The 14,122-nt window shown below is 49.6% G+C and overlaps 4 protein-coding genes across 18 annotated transcripts in view; 2 read left to right on the top strand and 2 right to left on the bottom strand.

The window, feature by feature from the left end:
* Positions 1 to 2,997, top strand: part of LOC120958204 (receptor-type guanylate cyclase Gyc76C-like) — a 56,876-nt gene extending 53,879 nt beyond the window's left edge. For all 12 annotated transcript variants that reach the window (XM_049609905.1, XM_049609906.1, XM_049609904.1 and 9 more), the window contains 2 exons: positions 697 to 1,090; positions 1,157 to 2,997. In XM_049609905.1, the coding sequence (XP_049465862.1) occupies positions 697 to 1,090; positions 1,157 to 2,833 (2,071 nt within the window). In that variant the 3' untranslated portion in view covers positions 2,834 to 2,997. The remainder of the gene's footprint in view (positions 1 to 696; positions 1,091 to 1,156) is intronic.
* A 3,638-nt stretch (positions 2,998 to 6,635) lies between these two features.
* LOC120958207 (neuropeptide FF receptor 2-like) lies at positions 6,636 to 9,162 on the top strand. Of its 3 annotated transcripts, none has more exons than XM_049609915.1 (4): positions 6,636 to 7,207; positions 7,677 to 7,980; positions 8,043 to 8,542; positions 8,613 to 9,162. In XM_049609915.1, exons 2-4 carry the CDS (start codon positions 7,677 to 7,679, stop codon positions 9,093 to 9,095), a joined length of 1,287 nt encoding a protein of 428 aa, XP_049465872.1. In that variant the 5' UTR covers positions 6,636 to 7,207; the 3' UTR covers positions 9,096 to 9,162. The 3 variants fall into 3 exon arrangements, with proteins under 3 accessions (XP_049465872.1, XP_040236776.2, XP_040236775.2); XM_040380842.2 differs by lacking the exon at positions 6,636 to 7,207 and adding an exon at positions 7,219 to 7,371; XM_040380841.2 differs by lacking the exon at positions 6,636 to 7,207 and adding an exon at positions 7,386 to 7,595.
* LOC120958210 (retinol-binding protein pinta-like) lies at positions 9,134 to 11,696 on the bottom strand. The gene is made up of 3 exons (XM_040380845.2): positions 11,154 to 11,696; positions 9,546 to 9,746; positions 9,134 to 9,479 (listed from the first exon to the last, which is right to left on the bottom strand). Exons 1-3 carry the CDS (start codon positions 11,625 to 11,627, stop codon positions 9,222 to 9,224), a joined length of 933 nt encoding a protein of 310 aa, XP_040236779.1. The 5' UTR covers positions 11,628 to 11,696; the 3' UTR covers positions 9,134 to 9,221.
* A 749-nt stretch (positions 11,697 to 12,445) lies between these two features.
* On the bottom strand, positions 12,446 to 13,954 carry LOC120958209 (retinol-binding protein pinta-like). Of its 2 annotated transcripts, XM_040380843.2 has the most exons (4): positions 13,804 to 13,954; positions 13,126 to 13,623; positions 12,851 to 13,051; positions 12,446 to 12,786 (listed from the first exon to the last, which is right to left on the bottom strand). In XM_040380843.2, exons 2-4 carry the CDS (start codon positions 13,597 to 13,599, stop codon positions 12,529 to 12,531), a joined length of 933 nt encoding a protein of 310 aa, XP_040236777.1. In that variant the 5' UTR covers positions 13,600 to 13,623; positions 13,804 to 13,954; the 3' UTR covers positions 12,446 to 12,528. The 2 variants fall into 2 exon arrangements, with proteins under 2 accessions (XP_040236777.1, XP_040236778.1); XM_040380844.2 differs by lacking the exon at positions 13,804 to 13,954 and having other exon boundaries at positions 13,126 to 13,651.
* Between the last annotated feature and the right edge of the window lie 168 nt (positions 13,955 to 14,122).

The following is a 14,122-nucleotide window of genomic DNA, read 5'->3' on the forward strand; positions in this document are numbered from 1 at the left end:
ATTTGGAGTTTAACTCATTGCGCCGGTTAGGAACTTCCATTGAGTAAAATAACTGTTTTTAGATTTAAATTTCAATGAGCGAATTAACTCTCAGTCCCGGAAGCTAGTTCTCACAATGAGCTTTGGTGAGTTACAAAGCTCTCTGAAGAGTTAAATTTTGATGAGTGATCTAACTCTTCGCGTCAACCAGTAGCTCATTGCAGAGTTTAATTGTTCTTGGGGTAAAATAACTCGTTCAATAGCTCCATTAGTGAGTTATTAAATGAGTGACTCTCACTCGACTCTGACTAGTTGATGTCTCACAGTAAGTTGAGCTAGAATCAGTTGTTTCAAGCTCCAGGACGACCACTCACTACCTCATAGCGAAATAACTCATACGAAAGAGGAATAACTCATTCTAGAGCTTAGCAATTTGACTCTTTGTGTCAAATTGTAACTCATGTGAATGATTCGTGAGTTTCAAAGCTGATTATAGGTCTAGACTTCGATGACTCGATGACATGACTCTAGAGAGTCCAAACGCTTTTCTGACCCATTCATTCTGAGTTCACTCATGCTACCGAGTGGCTATTCCGATCACCAGGAAGGTCGCTCTTTTTGTGTGAAATCTTTTCTTCAACTGATCACAACGTAATAACAATCTCTCTCTCCCTCGCTCTCCCGCTCTTCTAAATCCTTGCACCCTCGAAACTCCAGGAATCGATTGAAGCGCATGCGCGGCGGCAAATCGAAAAACATCATGGACCAGATGATGGAGATGATGGAGAAGTACGCGAACAATCTCGAGGAGATCGTGCAGGACCGGACGCGCCTGCTCTGCGAGGAGAAGCGCAAGACGGAGGATCTGCTGCACCGGATGCTGCCGCAGCCGGTGGCGGAGAAGCTGACCAAAGGGCTCGGCGTCGAGCCGGTATCGTACGACTCGGTGACGATCTACTTCAGCGACATTGTTGGTTTTACAGCGATGTCGGCCGAGAGTACGCCGCTGCAGGTCGTCAACTTCCTGAACGATCTGTACACGGTGTTCGATCGCATCATCAAGGGGTACGACGTGTACAAGGTGGAAACGATCGGCGACGCGTACATGGTGGTAGGTATTTCCGTCGGTCCGCCCGCTTTTAGCCTTGCCACTAAAACCTCTCTTTCTCGGTGTCAGGTGTCTGGGTTGCCAATAACGAACGGAAACCGGCATGTCGGTGAGATCGCCTCGATGGCACTGGAGCTGCTGCAGGCCGTCCGGAGCCACCGGATCGCTCACCGGCCGAATGAAACGCTGAAGCTGCGCATTGGCATACACACGGGGCCGGTGGTGGCGGGCGTAGTCGGGTTGACCATGCCCCGCTACTGTCTGTTCGGCGACACTGTCAATACGGCCTCGCGCATGGAGTCGAACGGGGAGGCGCTGAAGATTCACATCTCCCAGCAGTGCAAGGACGCGCTGGACACGCTCGGCGGGTACGTGATCGTGGAGCGTGGTCTGATCGCGATGAAGGGCAAGGGCGAGGTGATGACGTACTGGCTGGAGGCGGCCACCGAGCAAGCGATCCAGAAGATCCCGGTCGATGTGCGCGATCTGCCACCGCCACTGTTCTGTCGGCCGCGTCGCAGCCCCAAGATGACGTACGATTCGCGCCATCCGAGCATTATCGGGCTGCCGGGCGGTGGTATGATCACGACGGTGAGCGGCATGGGCAGCTACATGCCGGGCAGCAGGCGCCAGTCCTGTGCGCATCGGGTCGGTGGAGGGGCGGACCACGAGAGCAGCTACAGCCTGCAGGGCTCGATGTTTGGCCCGATGGTGCCGATGATGCGGGCTGATTCATCGCCACCGCCCCGCCATCGACTCGATGCGGTCTACCGGGAGGGTTCGATCGCACTGATGGACGACGGGGAGGATGGTTACTCGCAGTGTACGCTCGACCAGCGACCGATGGGTCCGACGGCTCCCACCGTCACCACACTCGGGAGTAAAATCGCCTCGAGCGACAACCTGAAGCGCGCGCTGTTCGGCACAAACAGCCCTGGCCGACGGTTGAGCCACAAGCTGCGCTCGATCACGTCCGCGGACGATTACAAGCAGCTGTGCAGCAGTATGGCCGCCAATGGGGGTCGATCGCCCGAGGCGGCGTTACTTCGCGAGAGCCGCTCACTCGATCCGTTTCCCGTGACGCTCGAGCCGCGCCGCAAACGGTTGGACGCGCTGACCAAGCGGGTGCCACGGCTGGCGAAAACGATCGCCGCACCGTCCCGCACCGGCTCACAGTCGTTCGTCTCAGTGCCGCCCGCCGTCTCCACCATCAGCCACGAATCGATCGCCGACAGCACGGTGCGACTGGAGGACGATCAGCACCTACAACGGTTGAGTGGGTCGGGCCATGGCAACGCCAAACCGCCCAACAGTCACGGCGAGTCACAGCACCACCACCATCACCACCACCACCACCACAAGTATCTGCACAACAACAACTGCAACGGGTCGATCGGCAATGGGGCGGCGGAAGAGCAGGCGACTTGTCCGCTGCTGACGCGACAAACCTCACTCACCACGCCGCAGGAGCACGAGCACCACTGCCCGGGGCTGTACACGAACAACAGCAGCAGCAAGCGGTGGTACTCGCTCGAGCACGTCGGCGTGCCGGACGAGGACAGCTGCAGCAAGAAGTCGCTCACGCGCAGCTCGCTCAAATCCTGGCTGGTTGGGTTCATCCATGGGAATGGCTTCAAGTCGAGCGACAGCTCCCTGCGCAAGGTGGGCGTCCTGCCGGTCGGTGTCGGCGGTGTGACCGGGTTCGGGGAGCTACAGCCAACGCCCGAGAAGGAGAGCATGGTTTGAGGCGTGTTCCACTGCACTTCGATTCCATCCCGCCAGTGAGAGAGAGAGAGAGAGAGAGAAAGAGAGAGAGGGGCACACACAAGTACGTTTTAGAAACTGGCTTACCAAAACAAACAGACGGGAGTGGGGCAATTTTACGGGGCAGTTACGTATCGTTAGAGCGGGGGGGGGGGGGGGGGATAAGGGAGGGGGGGTTATTTTATGTTTCAAATGTTTTAATTTTGTTTGTTTGTGAGTGTGTGTGTGTGTGCGAGTAAGAGCGTTTTTTTTTTGTAATTAATTTCCTCATGTATTTTGTAGCCTGATTGTAATCTGAGTGCCATCTGCGTTTTGCAAAACAAAACAAAAAAGCGAAACAAGTGTAATAAGCATAAAACAGACAGACCTGTGCTGTGTGCGTGTGAGTGTGCGTGTGCGTGTGTGTATGGAAAGGAAGAACCCGTTCTAATTGTAAAAAAGGACGACTGTGTGTGTGTGTGAGAAGGGATTATGGTAACTCACCCATGTCCACTTTCTTGTTTGCTGTATTTTCCACTTTTTAATGTGGTTTGCCCATGGCACACTGTGTGCTGAGCAGGGCACTACTGAGGTGGGGAGAAACGTTCTCAGCTACGTGCGCCTGCCTCACGATTTCAATCTAGGCAGCACAGGACGGCAATGATTGAATAAACAAGAGGGGAAATGTGTAATGGGGAATTGATTTCATAGAAGAAACCACGTAAAAGAATGAATGAGGTAGAAACGAAAAGATAGAACGTAAAGTTGTTTGTGTGCATACGTAAAAGAAAGAAGTGAAAAAGAAAGAATCGCTAATTGAAAAGCAAACAAAAGGAAGGGAAAACAAAAGAAAAAAGAGAGAAGAGAAAGGAACACAGAGCGAGAAAGAGAGAAAAACACAACTAGGCTGTGAAAATAGAAGTTAATCAATTAAGAATGTTTATCATTTGTCTTTCTGCCTCCGATTGTTTTGGGGCGAGAGGCGGGCTGGTGTCCTGACTCCCTCTCTCCACTTCTTCGTTTCGGTGGCCATTTAGGGTATGTGTGTGTGTGTGTATGTACGGGCGAATGAATGTGAAAAAAGCATTCTCAGTGTTCGGTGTGCTTTATAATTCAGTCGGAGGGACATTTAACGTAAAGCTGTGTCCAAAGTCCCCTCTAAACCTTCCCTAAAGAGGAGGTTATGAAGTAAGGGAAGTGGCATCATCCACATTACTCGTGTATGTTGATGATATTGTTGTTGTTCTTGTTGTTTGGGGTGAGAGTAATGCGTGAAAAAAGGCTATAAAAGCTGAATACCGCCATCACCGATTACTCCTCTTGTACTCTGTACACCCCCCCCTTCCCACCCATAATCGGTATCTCTGTACGTGTATGTATGTGACTGAGTGTCTGTGTAAGTGTATGTTTGTATGTATGTTGGTTGTTATTTCCGCAGACCGTTCGCAACAACCGCGCACCACAGCACAGCACAGCCGTTCGTTCGTTCGGTGTTTTATTTTTGTGCAAAATGTACTTTAAACAAACAGTGTAACAGTGTAGGGCGATTTTTGGCATAAGAAGAAGAAGAAGAAGAAGAAGAGAAAAAACATACGCACGCACACACATACAACAGCAAAACAAAATAGCAAGGGAAAAAGGATTGCGCACGCACACAGTCAAACACGCAGTGGGGAAACAATTGAACGTGAGCTTAACGTTATGTATGTATGTATGTATGTATGTATGTATGTATGTATGTACGTGTATGTGTGATTATTTGTTTACAATACTTCTACTCGCTAGGTTAACCGCAGTGCAAAGTGCTCTGTGCGTTTAAAGGCATATCCCTCTGTGTCTGTGTGTGTCTGGGTGTGTGTGATTGCGTATGTATTTGTATCATAGCAACGGGTTTTTAACCATAAAGCGCACGATAAAGTTACCGTACAATTAGCGAAGCAGAATAATGTAGTGTGTGTGTGTGTGGCTTTTCAGCTCTTGTAATCAATTTTACAACGAAAGTGCACACACAAAAAGAGTGCAACAAAATGTATATGTTATGAAGAAGAAAACAAAACAGCCACAGCACACATATAGAGACCTGTAAATTGACGTTTGTAGCGATAATGATTGCCTTGTGCGGCATGAATCTCAGTACAGTCACACCTATCACTAGCTGAAAAATGGGAAAAAGTTCAGGCGTGCCTGTATGTGCAGTGTGCTGCTGTGTTATGTGTGTATGTGTTTGAAAAAAATATGTGAACATATATTTACACCTTTACGAACGATAAAAGAAGACAAAATCAATGAAATGAAAACAAAACAAAACCCATTTCAGCAAGGAATTGTTAAGAATTAAACAAACAAAAATGCTGTGTGTGTGCGTGTTATCTTAGAAAAGATATTTGGAGAAGTTAAAAAGAATCACTGAATGTCGTATGTTAAGGCCCACAAAACAGCACACAGCAGAGGAAGAAAAAAGGAAGAGAAGAAACAAATAGAGGAGAAAACACAAGTGAAATATTCAACCAAAACCGACCCGCCTATGGGACGAGCAGTGCAGAGCAGCAAAGAGGCAAAGCAAACGAAGCGTACATGTGTTTGTGTGTGTGTGTGTGGCTGTTAGGCACACACACACACACACGCGCGGAAGTGCATTAGTAGGAGGTCATTTGTTTATTTCTTTTAGTCTAAACATAACGGGTTTTAAAGCTATCAAATCATTCACTGTATAGAAAGCGTAGTGCGTATATAGCAGATAGATATGTATATGTAAAGAGAGAAGGAGAGAGAGATAGGAAGAGAGAGAATACACACAAAACTATGATGCACGTTAAACGAGTGCTCCCGGTATGGCGAGCTGGGGAGGGGTAGTGTGATAGTGTGATAAGAAGATAGAAAGCATTCTTTTCCAGCACAAACTCTACCTTGCCTAGATACTCGGGACAAAATAATGAGGAATGTATATTTATTGAAAATAATAAAAAAAAAACAAGATACTACAAAACACAGAGTTATAGAAGTTGGTGGTGGGTTTTTGTAGAGAAACATTCGAAATTGTTTGTCGAGAGTGGGAACCACAAATATAGCGAAAAAATAGATATATCGCTTCAAGTTCACTCATCATTTTTTTGAAAAAAAAGCGATTGATATTGGATACGCTACTGTGCTTCCTACCTGCCTTATTATCAGCTCCCGTGAAGCATGATGCATTGCCGGCCATATATCACCATACTGCTCATCATCACACACCGCTAGCCATAATTCATTGTGCCCGTGGAATTATTCAGTGCGATTAATGGCAACACCCACCCCCAGATTGGAGCATTAATCGCACCGCAATACAAATATTGGTGGTTTTGTTGCGGTATACCAGCAATTGATTGAATTTTTCCTATTTAATACTTTACAATACCTTAGAGCGATTTCCATCCATTATAATTACACATTGCAGTAAGAGCTATAATTTCCTCACATTAGTTAAAAAAATCTTTCCTAATACACTAATAAATTCCAATAATCCATTAAATAATAATAATTATTAAGGACATTTGCAGGCTCCTTTAATGGAGGCGCCTGGTCATTTTTGAATGGAGGCGCCCAGTATCTGTTCTGTATCTGAATGGAGACGCATGGTGCTTGGTAGTAGTTTGCCATTTTTACCAATGAAACTATTAATTTAAACGTATTGCTTTAATCTTTTAATGCCAAGAGTTTCGCTCGTAGTTTAAAATAGTTAATATTGCAATTTATTCTATATAAGAAGAAAGACATTAAGATCATTGGAGACCAAAAACTCCTCTTAACAAACTACTTATGTTAAATATAATCTTTTACGTTAAAACCCTTACAACATAATCTACGTTTTGCTCATTACAAACACACAAGCCATACCCCAAACGACCCTCTGGTTCTTGGTTGTTTATGCGACCATTTACCGTTACACCAGCACCCGACACCCGACATAGCTTGAATTGTTTATCCAAAAGCAACAGGCAACACGCTCTAATACGCTTTCACCTTCGAACCCTTCGAGCGATGAGGGGAGGGGGGGGGGGAATGAGAAAGGGAGAGAGCAAAATCAATTGCCCGCTTATCGGATGAGATATTGAAACACCCGCCCATCGCCCGTCTCCGTGATTGGGAATCGTGGCTGCCCATCGGAAACGTCCCCAAAATCCCAACCCAAAGCGGGGAATGAGTCCCTGAACGAAGTGGGGGGTATGATAGTTATTACACTTCGATACCGATACCGGAGTGGTGGTTTGCCTATCGCCCAAGGGTCTGGCTATCGATAGGCCCCCGGTCCGGATTCACTCTACAGACCTTCTACTAACCGAGCAACAGACGACCCACACGGCCGCCCGAACGCTTGGCTGTTACGTGCAGAAATTGAACGTGAGTGTGCATGCATTTAATGCAGTATTGCTCTTGGCCGAGACCGAGCTGAAGTGCAGTTCCCTGGGGTGGTAGGAAAATAGCACCATCTGACGCGAAGCAAAATCGATAATTGACTCAGTGCACGGAGAGATTGTAAAACCCCGGTTGTTTGCTTCTCCAAAGTAAGTGCCGTGTGCCGCCCAGTGCTTGATGCAGTCCATTGCGAACAGGGTCGGTTATGTGATTGGGTGGTTGCGTTTTTCCATTGAATTTCCATTTTAAAAGTAAAGTAGAGGAGAAAAAAGCTAAAATTTCCATCACGTAAAACCGTTCAATGTATCAGCTCATCGTCGAAGTGATCGCCAAGCTTAACGTCTTGATCAATTACACCGACGAATATCCGTCGGTAACGTCCTCGCAGTCGCATCTTCATCCTCCAACTCTAATCCCTCTCCCATTCTCCCATTCTTCCATTCTTCCATTCTAGATGGACTTTACCGTGTACGACTATCCGCGTGAGATTTGGCAGCTTAAGCCCGGCTGGGAAGTGGCCCTCAAAACGATCACCTTCCTGCCCCTGGTACTGTTCGGTGTGCTCGGCAATGCCGTCCTGTGCTGTACACTCGTCCAGATACGTGCCCTCCGGACGCCAACGAACCTGCTCATAGCGAACCTAGCCGTCGCCGATCTGGCCACGCTCGTCATCTGTCCGCTGATGTTTATGTTTCACGATTTCTACCAAAACTACGTGCTCGGTGCGATCGGCTGCCGGACGGAGGGTTTCCTGCAAGGTGAGTGGATGTTTAATACTTACCCCGGAAAGTGTGAACTAAACGCAGGCTTTCCCGCCCAGGTTCCCTTCTCATCACGTCCGTCCTATGTCTGTGTGCGATCAGCTACGATCGGTTGACGGCGATCGTGTTTCCTAAGCGCTCACGCCTTACCAAGCGCGGTGCGGTTGGGTTGATTGTCGCCTGCTGGGTCGGGGGCTTTCTGCTCGCCCTGCCGCTCAGTCTGTACCGAGCGTACCGGGAGCGCCAGTGGAAGAACTATCTCGAGACGTACTGTGCGGAAAACACGACCTTTCTACCGAGCTACTGGCACGTTCTGATCGGCGCACTCGTTTGGTTTCCGCTGCTGGTAATGTTCTGCTGCTACAGCCTGATCTTCCTCAAGCTGGACCGGTACGAGCGGCGCGTACTGCGCAAGGAGCATCCGATCTCGGTGTCGTACAAGCGGAAGGTAGCGAAAACGTTGTTCATCGTGCTGATCGTGTTCGTGCTGTTGCGCATACCGTTTACGACGCTCGTGTTTGTGCGCTACAATCGCTACCTGAACGACAATCAGAATCAGGTTAGTTGAGGGTGCACCGGAGCACCGGAGCGTTTTAACAGTCTTTTTTTTTGCTGCGCTCATCCAACAGATTGGCAACGACTTTCTCATCCTCTGGTACGTCTCACACTACCTCATGTACCTAAACGCTGCCCTTAATCCGCTCATCTACGGCCTGACGAATGAAAACTTCCGCAAAGCGTTCCACAAGATAAGCCTTTCCCGCCTGCTGTGCATTCCCGCTCTGGCTAGTCGCGGTCGCTCGTCGGCTGGAAAGCACCCAAAGCACGCCCGCAACGGAAAGCGTAACATGGGGAAACTAGATCCGGCGCTTGGCATTGCCACGATTGGTGGTCGCTTGCAGCCCCGGGCACCCTGCGGCACGAACGACAAAATGGCCAACCTGTCCGGATGGGTACTGTGTCCAGCGGGGCACGGTGGACCCGATTCCCAGCCAACGAGCCCCTCGAAAGATACCAAAACTTCCCACCTCAAGCTTACGACGGACACGTTCGGCGGCGGTGATTCGGAAATGCCACGCAGTACGACACTCGTTTCGGACGGATTTATGTGACGCAGCAGGGGCAGTGTTGTCGTCAGTGTACTGGTGTGTATGTCAATAAAAAGTGCCTGTCTGTGTATTTGGTTTCTCTATAGTACAAAGCCAACAGGGGCCAAAGTCTCACTCAGTCAGTCGGGCTCAGTCCACCTCCAGCCGGCGGAAGGAACCCTCCATGCCGAACAGCGAGTCGGCCGTCTTTGCCTTCCCCACGCGCTTGCGCTCATCCGTGCCGTACTGGTCCTCCTCGAGGAAGTACTCCCGGTAGGAGAGGATCTTTTTCTCCCAGTTGGCCGTAATGTCCTTGAGGGAATCGCCCTCTCCGCCGTACTCTTTCGGCAGCAGGCGCTTCGGGATGTGTTGGTAGAGCTTCTCCAGATTGCTACCGTGGACGTACAGCTGGAGGGATTGGAAAACGAAACCCGTTAGGAAGCTAATCAAAAGACAAAGGATTGGTATACTTACTCTCGATCGGTTCTTTTCGCTCATGAACGATTTGAACATGTTAAAGACGGTCTCGAAGCCGGTCGGTGTGTTGATGTAATGGAAGCCCTTCTGGCGCAGCGGTGAACCCTCCTGGCTCATCATGGTCATCTTTTTCACGAACGTGGGCGTAAACTGCAGGAAGTGGGCACTGGTCACGTTGGCCAGATCGAGGATGCCGACCTGAAGAAGAAATGGTAGAAGAAAATGAGATGAGATGAAAGAGACTTCCATCGATTTGTTTGAGATTTGACAAGGCACTATCGGAACACTGTTTAGAGCATGAAAACCAAGCTAAAGGTCTCAATTAGCTTCAACCACAAAGGGGCTTGGCCTTCAGTAGAAGGTGAAGCAAAATATTCATGGTCATTAGACGTCCAGATGGTGATTTTGATTAATATGGAGCGCTCTTTGAGATAACAACGATCATTCATCCATTGTGAACTGGTATTTTTACTTTAAACTGGTCCAAATACATAGTAAACTATGTTCAAGATGACCAAAAAATTGAATGGAACGATGGCCACGTGTTAGAGGATTAAGGTTTATGTTCAGTACCGGGACCAGTACCAGTATAGGCTTAGGACATGTCTCAAAGACGATATTGGTTTTAGATATATTCCAGGACCAGTATAGGTTCCGTATAAGTTCCACGAGGTTCAGGATGAGTTATAGGTCCGATATGGGTTCAATATAAGTCCCAAGACCAATGTGGAGTATGGATTCATGATCAATTCTACGACCGATATGAGTCCTCGACCGTATAGTATAGATTTCAGACATATTTCAAGTCCGATGTGGACTTAATATTCAGTTCTAGGATCAATCCAGGATCTGTTCCGGGATCAGTATGAGAGCTGTATAAGTTTTAACTATAGTGTGGGATTAAATATCAGTTCCAGGAATGTTATGGATACAGAATCAATTCCTGAACTGATATGAGTTCGTTATCAATTCCAAGACCAGTATTGTTCGGGATCAATCCCAAGGCCTCCATGAGCTCAGAATCAATTTCAGTGCCGGTATGAGTACAATATGAGTTCCTCAACCTGATGATATTGTATAGTCCTGAAGTTATTTTACATAGCCCTGTAGTCAAGTCTAGCCAAGCTTAAACAGGGTAACTGTTGACCATAACCAGGCCAAACTAATTTGTCTCTCCATACGGGCCGTCTTATCGTACGCAGTAAGCGTTGACAACAATCCATAACAACATCCGACACTTACGTCATGGAGTGAGTAACAACACAAACTCTCACGCGCATGCGCACACACACCCTCAGTGTACACTTATCCAAGCAGGCACTCCTGCCTTGTCTTCAACCAAGCGAACACACACACGCACACCTCACCTCTCAACCAATCTCTGTGACACGCGACCATGTATTGCAAGATAAGGCTCATTCATTCCAAAAGGGTGAAAGCACACCACATTCCACACATCAACGCACTCACACACACAAACACACACTACCACAGATTGCAAAGCCCTAGAAGCTTCGAGGTGGGGGAGCGATACCGTGCCCTCAAGCTCAATGTGTGTACGTGCAGCGAGCCACCAGTTCGTCGCCTAGCGTCTGCGAGACTCACCTGACCCGCGATCACCATATTGTCGTCCTCCAGCATCAGTATGTCGTTGATCATGGTGCTCACTTTGATCACCTCCTCGATCGTGTACTGCTTCGGGTCGTACACCCCGGGCCGGATCAGCATGATGCGCGGCGCATCCGGCCCATCGGTGAGCGGCAGCGGCAAACCCACCCCCAGCCGCACAATCTCCCGGATGCGCCCCCGGTCCGGGTCACGGTTGCGCATCAGCTCCGGGATGGCCGTGCGCACACTGTAGAACATGTCGATCTTTTCCTTCGCCCGCTCGAGACTGTACTTGCAGCCGCGCAGAAACGTCACCAGGAACTGGTCGTCGATCCGGGCCCGGATGTGGGGCGTGCGGGCGAGCCATTGCCGTAGCGCGGCCAGATCCTCCTCGATCCGCTCGGGCTTTTCGTTCAGCTCGCGCTTAGCCTTTTCGTGCAGGGCGGCCGATATGGGCCGTAGATTCACCATGACGTGACAGTCGAGCGAGGGACTGCACTGCACCACGGAACGGACGGTACACTACTGACAGCAAGTGTTGCACTACACACCGGACACTACCTGTTGACCGTGTGGCGGGGCGATAAGCTTATCGGTGGTATCGCTGCCGTTGCGCCCTCTGTCGGTCACGCGGGTAAGCAGGGTGTACAACAGGGGGCGAGTCGCCGGGAGGGCACAATGTAAACGCGATTGAGCTAAAGCGAACGGATTGATCGTGAAACCGCGTGGCTTCACTTTGTACCGGTGCACCTGTGTTATCTTATCGGTTGGTGTGGGGAAGGTCTGATAAGCCGCACGGCAATGATGATGGGGCAGATTTTGAGTTGTGCGATTTCATGCTCACCCCCTGGCCACATCGTAGTGTGATGGTTGGTGCTGGTGGTAATGATTGGTCTGTTTTTACCCAAAGTAATCGGAATTCCCAAGCTGCAAGGTGTAAAGTTACGTGCAATCAATTAACTCAAGGAACTGTTGGCAGCGACGAATTCTTTGAAGATGTAACCTTGAGGACGCATTCTTCAAGAACATTGCAGAAAATCGATGTTACTTAGAAGATATCAGCTCTGCAGCAGGATCTATATGTCAGGAAATTGTTCTTAGATTTTAAACACAGTTACAACACAATATACCGATTAACGATAAGATAAGGAGGAACCTTGCGATAATAAACAACTCGTCCACTTTGACAGCTTACAAGCACTAAAGTTGTTCGACAAATAAAGCTACTTGGATGATACATTCACTCCATAGCCTACTGATGACGTCTTCAAGCAAAAAAAGACAGTTCATTCACATCTTCCCAGTTTTCCTCCCCAAAAACAAAGAGAGGAGATCTTTATTGGAATTCTCAAAATCACCCCCCTAAGTTCATCTAATCAACCTCCAGCTTCCGGAACGAACCCTCCAGCCCGAACAGGCTGTCCGCGTTTTTCGGACGGCCCGGACGCTTCTTCTCATCCGTACCGTACTGGTCCTCCTCCTTGAAGTAATCCCTGTAGGAGATGATCTTCTTCGCCCAGGCATCGACGATCTCCTGGATAGGGCCAGCATCTCCACCGTACTCTGCCGGCAGCATGGCCTTCGGTATGTGCTCGTACAGTGAGTCCAGATTGCTACCGTGTACATACAGCTGTGGGGGAAAGGAGAAGGTGTTAAATGCCTGCCCAGGGACTTGGTGCAAGACGACGGCTTACCCTCGATCGGTTCTTCTCGTTGAGGAAATTCTTAAACAGATTGTACACCACCTCGAAGCCGCTGGGTGTGTTGACGTAGTGGAAACCCTTCTGGCGCAGCGGCGATCCTTCCTGACTCCACATCGTAGCCTTCTTCACGAACGTGGGGCTGAACTGGAGGAAATGGGCCATGGTGCAGTTGGAGAGATCCAGAATGCCCATCTAAACGCACATACAAAATACAAATAGGTTATGCTGAAAGCTTCCAAGGATGCTGATTCCCCCTCGAATCTCACCTGCCCAGCGACGACCAGGTTGTCATCTTCCTTCATCATAATATCAGACATCATGGTGTTGTAGCGGAACACCTCCTGGATGGTGTACTTGCTCGGATCGTACACACCCGGGCGCACCAGGATGATCCGCGGCCCGTCGGGCGTGACCGTGTTCGGCAGCGGGACGGCCACACCCATCTTGATCAGCTCCAGCAGCTTCGGCTCCTCCGGATCGCGGTTGCGCATCAGCTCGGGCAGTGCCGTCCGGACCGTGTAGTACATGTCCAGCTTTTCCTTGGCCCGCTCGAGGCTGTGCTTGCAGCCGCGCAGGAACATCGTCAGAAACTGGTCATCGGTGCGGGATTTGATGTGCGGGCACTTGGCCAACCAGGCCCTCAGCGCGGCCAGATCTTCGTCGATGCGTTCCGGCTTTTCGAACAGCTCGTCCGCCGCCTTCTTTGCCAGCTGGGCAGACAGCGGTCTTAGGCTCGGCATTATCGGGCTCGATTTATTGATAAGCTGGTGGGGTTTGAGGGGGGGGGGGAAACTGGGTGCTTGTAAGATAATGCTAGCAATTGATTCCAATTTCTGTGCTCTGTAGCTCCTCAAGGTCACTGGGGCAATCTTCAACAAGTTTGACACAACACACGTTGTTTATGCAAATCAATTGTCCCCCTTTTTCCCTGTTGCTTATCTTACCTTGCTCTACACAACACTCTTGCACCGGACTGTCCCTTCCACACGCACGAAACACCCTTGACAATGCACTCGAACGAAGAAACGCGTCCGCGTTGCGGAATGGTGGCCTCCGTACTGAGATCTTCTTCCGCGGTAAGCAGCCCGCAGCGGGCACTTGACAGATTGGCAAGCCCGCGCGGGCTAGTGAACTCCAATCGCTATCGATCTCGCTAGCCCCCCTTCCTTTTCGGGGTGCGATTAATTTATTGATCTTCGCGCTGGCCGCACCGATAAGATACCCGACGGGCCGGCCCCAGGGCAAGCGCAACCACTTACAAGG

Source organism: Anopheles coluzzii, chromosome 3 (assembly GCF_943734685.1).
Source record: "Anopheles coluzzii chromosome 3, AcolN3, whole genome shotgun sequence".
Classification (NCBI taxonomy): Eukaryota; Metazoa; Arthropoda; class Insecta; order Diptera; family Culicidae; genus Anopheles; species Anopheles coluzzii.

What these genes read in the sequence shown, in the direction of transcription:
- LOC120958210 (XM_040380845.2), bottom strand. Translation starts at nt 11,627, where the DNA reads ATGGTGAATCTACGGCCCATATCGGCCGCCCTGCACGAAAAGGCTAAG. An exon ending in ATATGGTGATCGCGGGTCAG is followed by an intron (nt 9,747 to 11,153) that starts GTGAGTCTCGCA and finishes TTTCTTCTTCAG; the next exon opens with GTCGGCATCCTCGATCTGGC. An exon ending in GCGAAAAGAACCGATCGAGA is followed by an intron (nt 9,480 to 9,545) that starts GTAAGTATACCA and finishes CAATCCCTCCAG; the next exon opens with CTGTACGTCCACGGTAGCAA.
- LOC120958207 (XM_040380841.2), top strand. Translation starts at nt 7,524, where the DNA reads ATGTATCAGCTCATCGTCGAAGTGATCGCCAAGCTTAACGTCTTGATC. An exon ending in ACACCGACGAATATCCGTCG is followed by an intron (nt 7,596 to 7,676) that starts GTAACGTCCTCG and finishes CTTCCATTCTAG; the next exon opens with ATGGACTTTACCGTGTACGA. An exon ending in GACGGAGGGTTTCCTGCAAG is followed by an intron (nt 7,981 to 8,042) that starts GTGAGTGGATGT and finishes TTTCCCGCCCAG; the next exon opens with GTTCCCTTCTCATCACGTCC.
- LOC120958209 (XM_040380843.2), bottom strand. Translation starts at nt 13,599, where the DNA reads ATGCCGAGCCTAAGACCGCTGTCTGCCCAGCTGGCAAAGAAGGCGGCG. An exon ending in ACCTGGTCGTCGCTGGGCAG is followed by an intron (nt 13,052 to 13,125) that starts GTGAGATTCGAG and finishes ATGTGCGTTTAG; the next exon opens with ATGGGCATTCTGGATCTCTC. An exon ending in ACGAGAAGAACCGATCGAGG is followed by an intron (nt 12,787 to 12,850) that starts GTAAGCCGTCGT and finishes TTTCCCCCACAG; the next exon opens with CTGTATGTACACGGTAGCAA.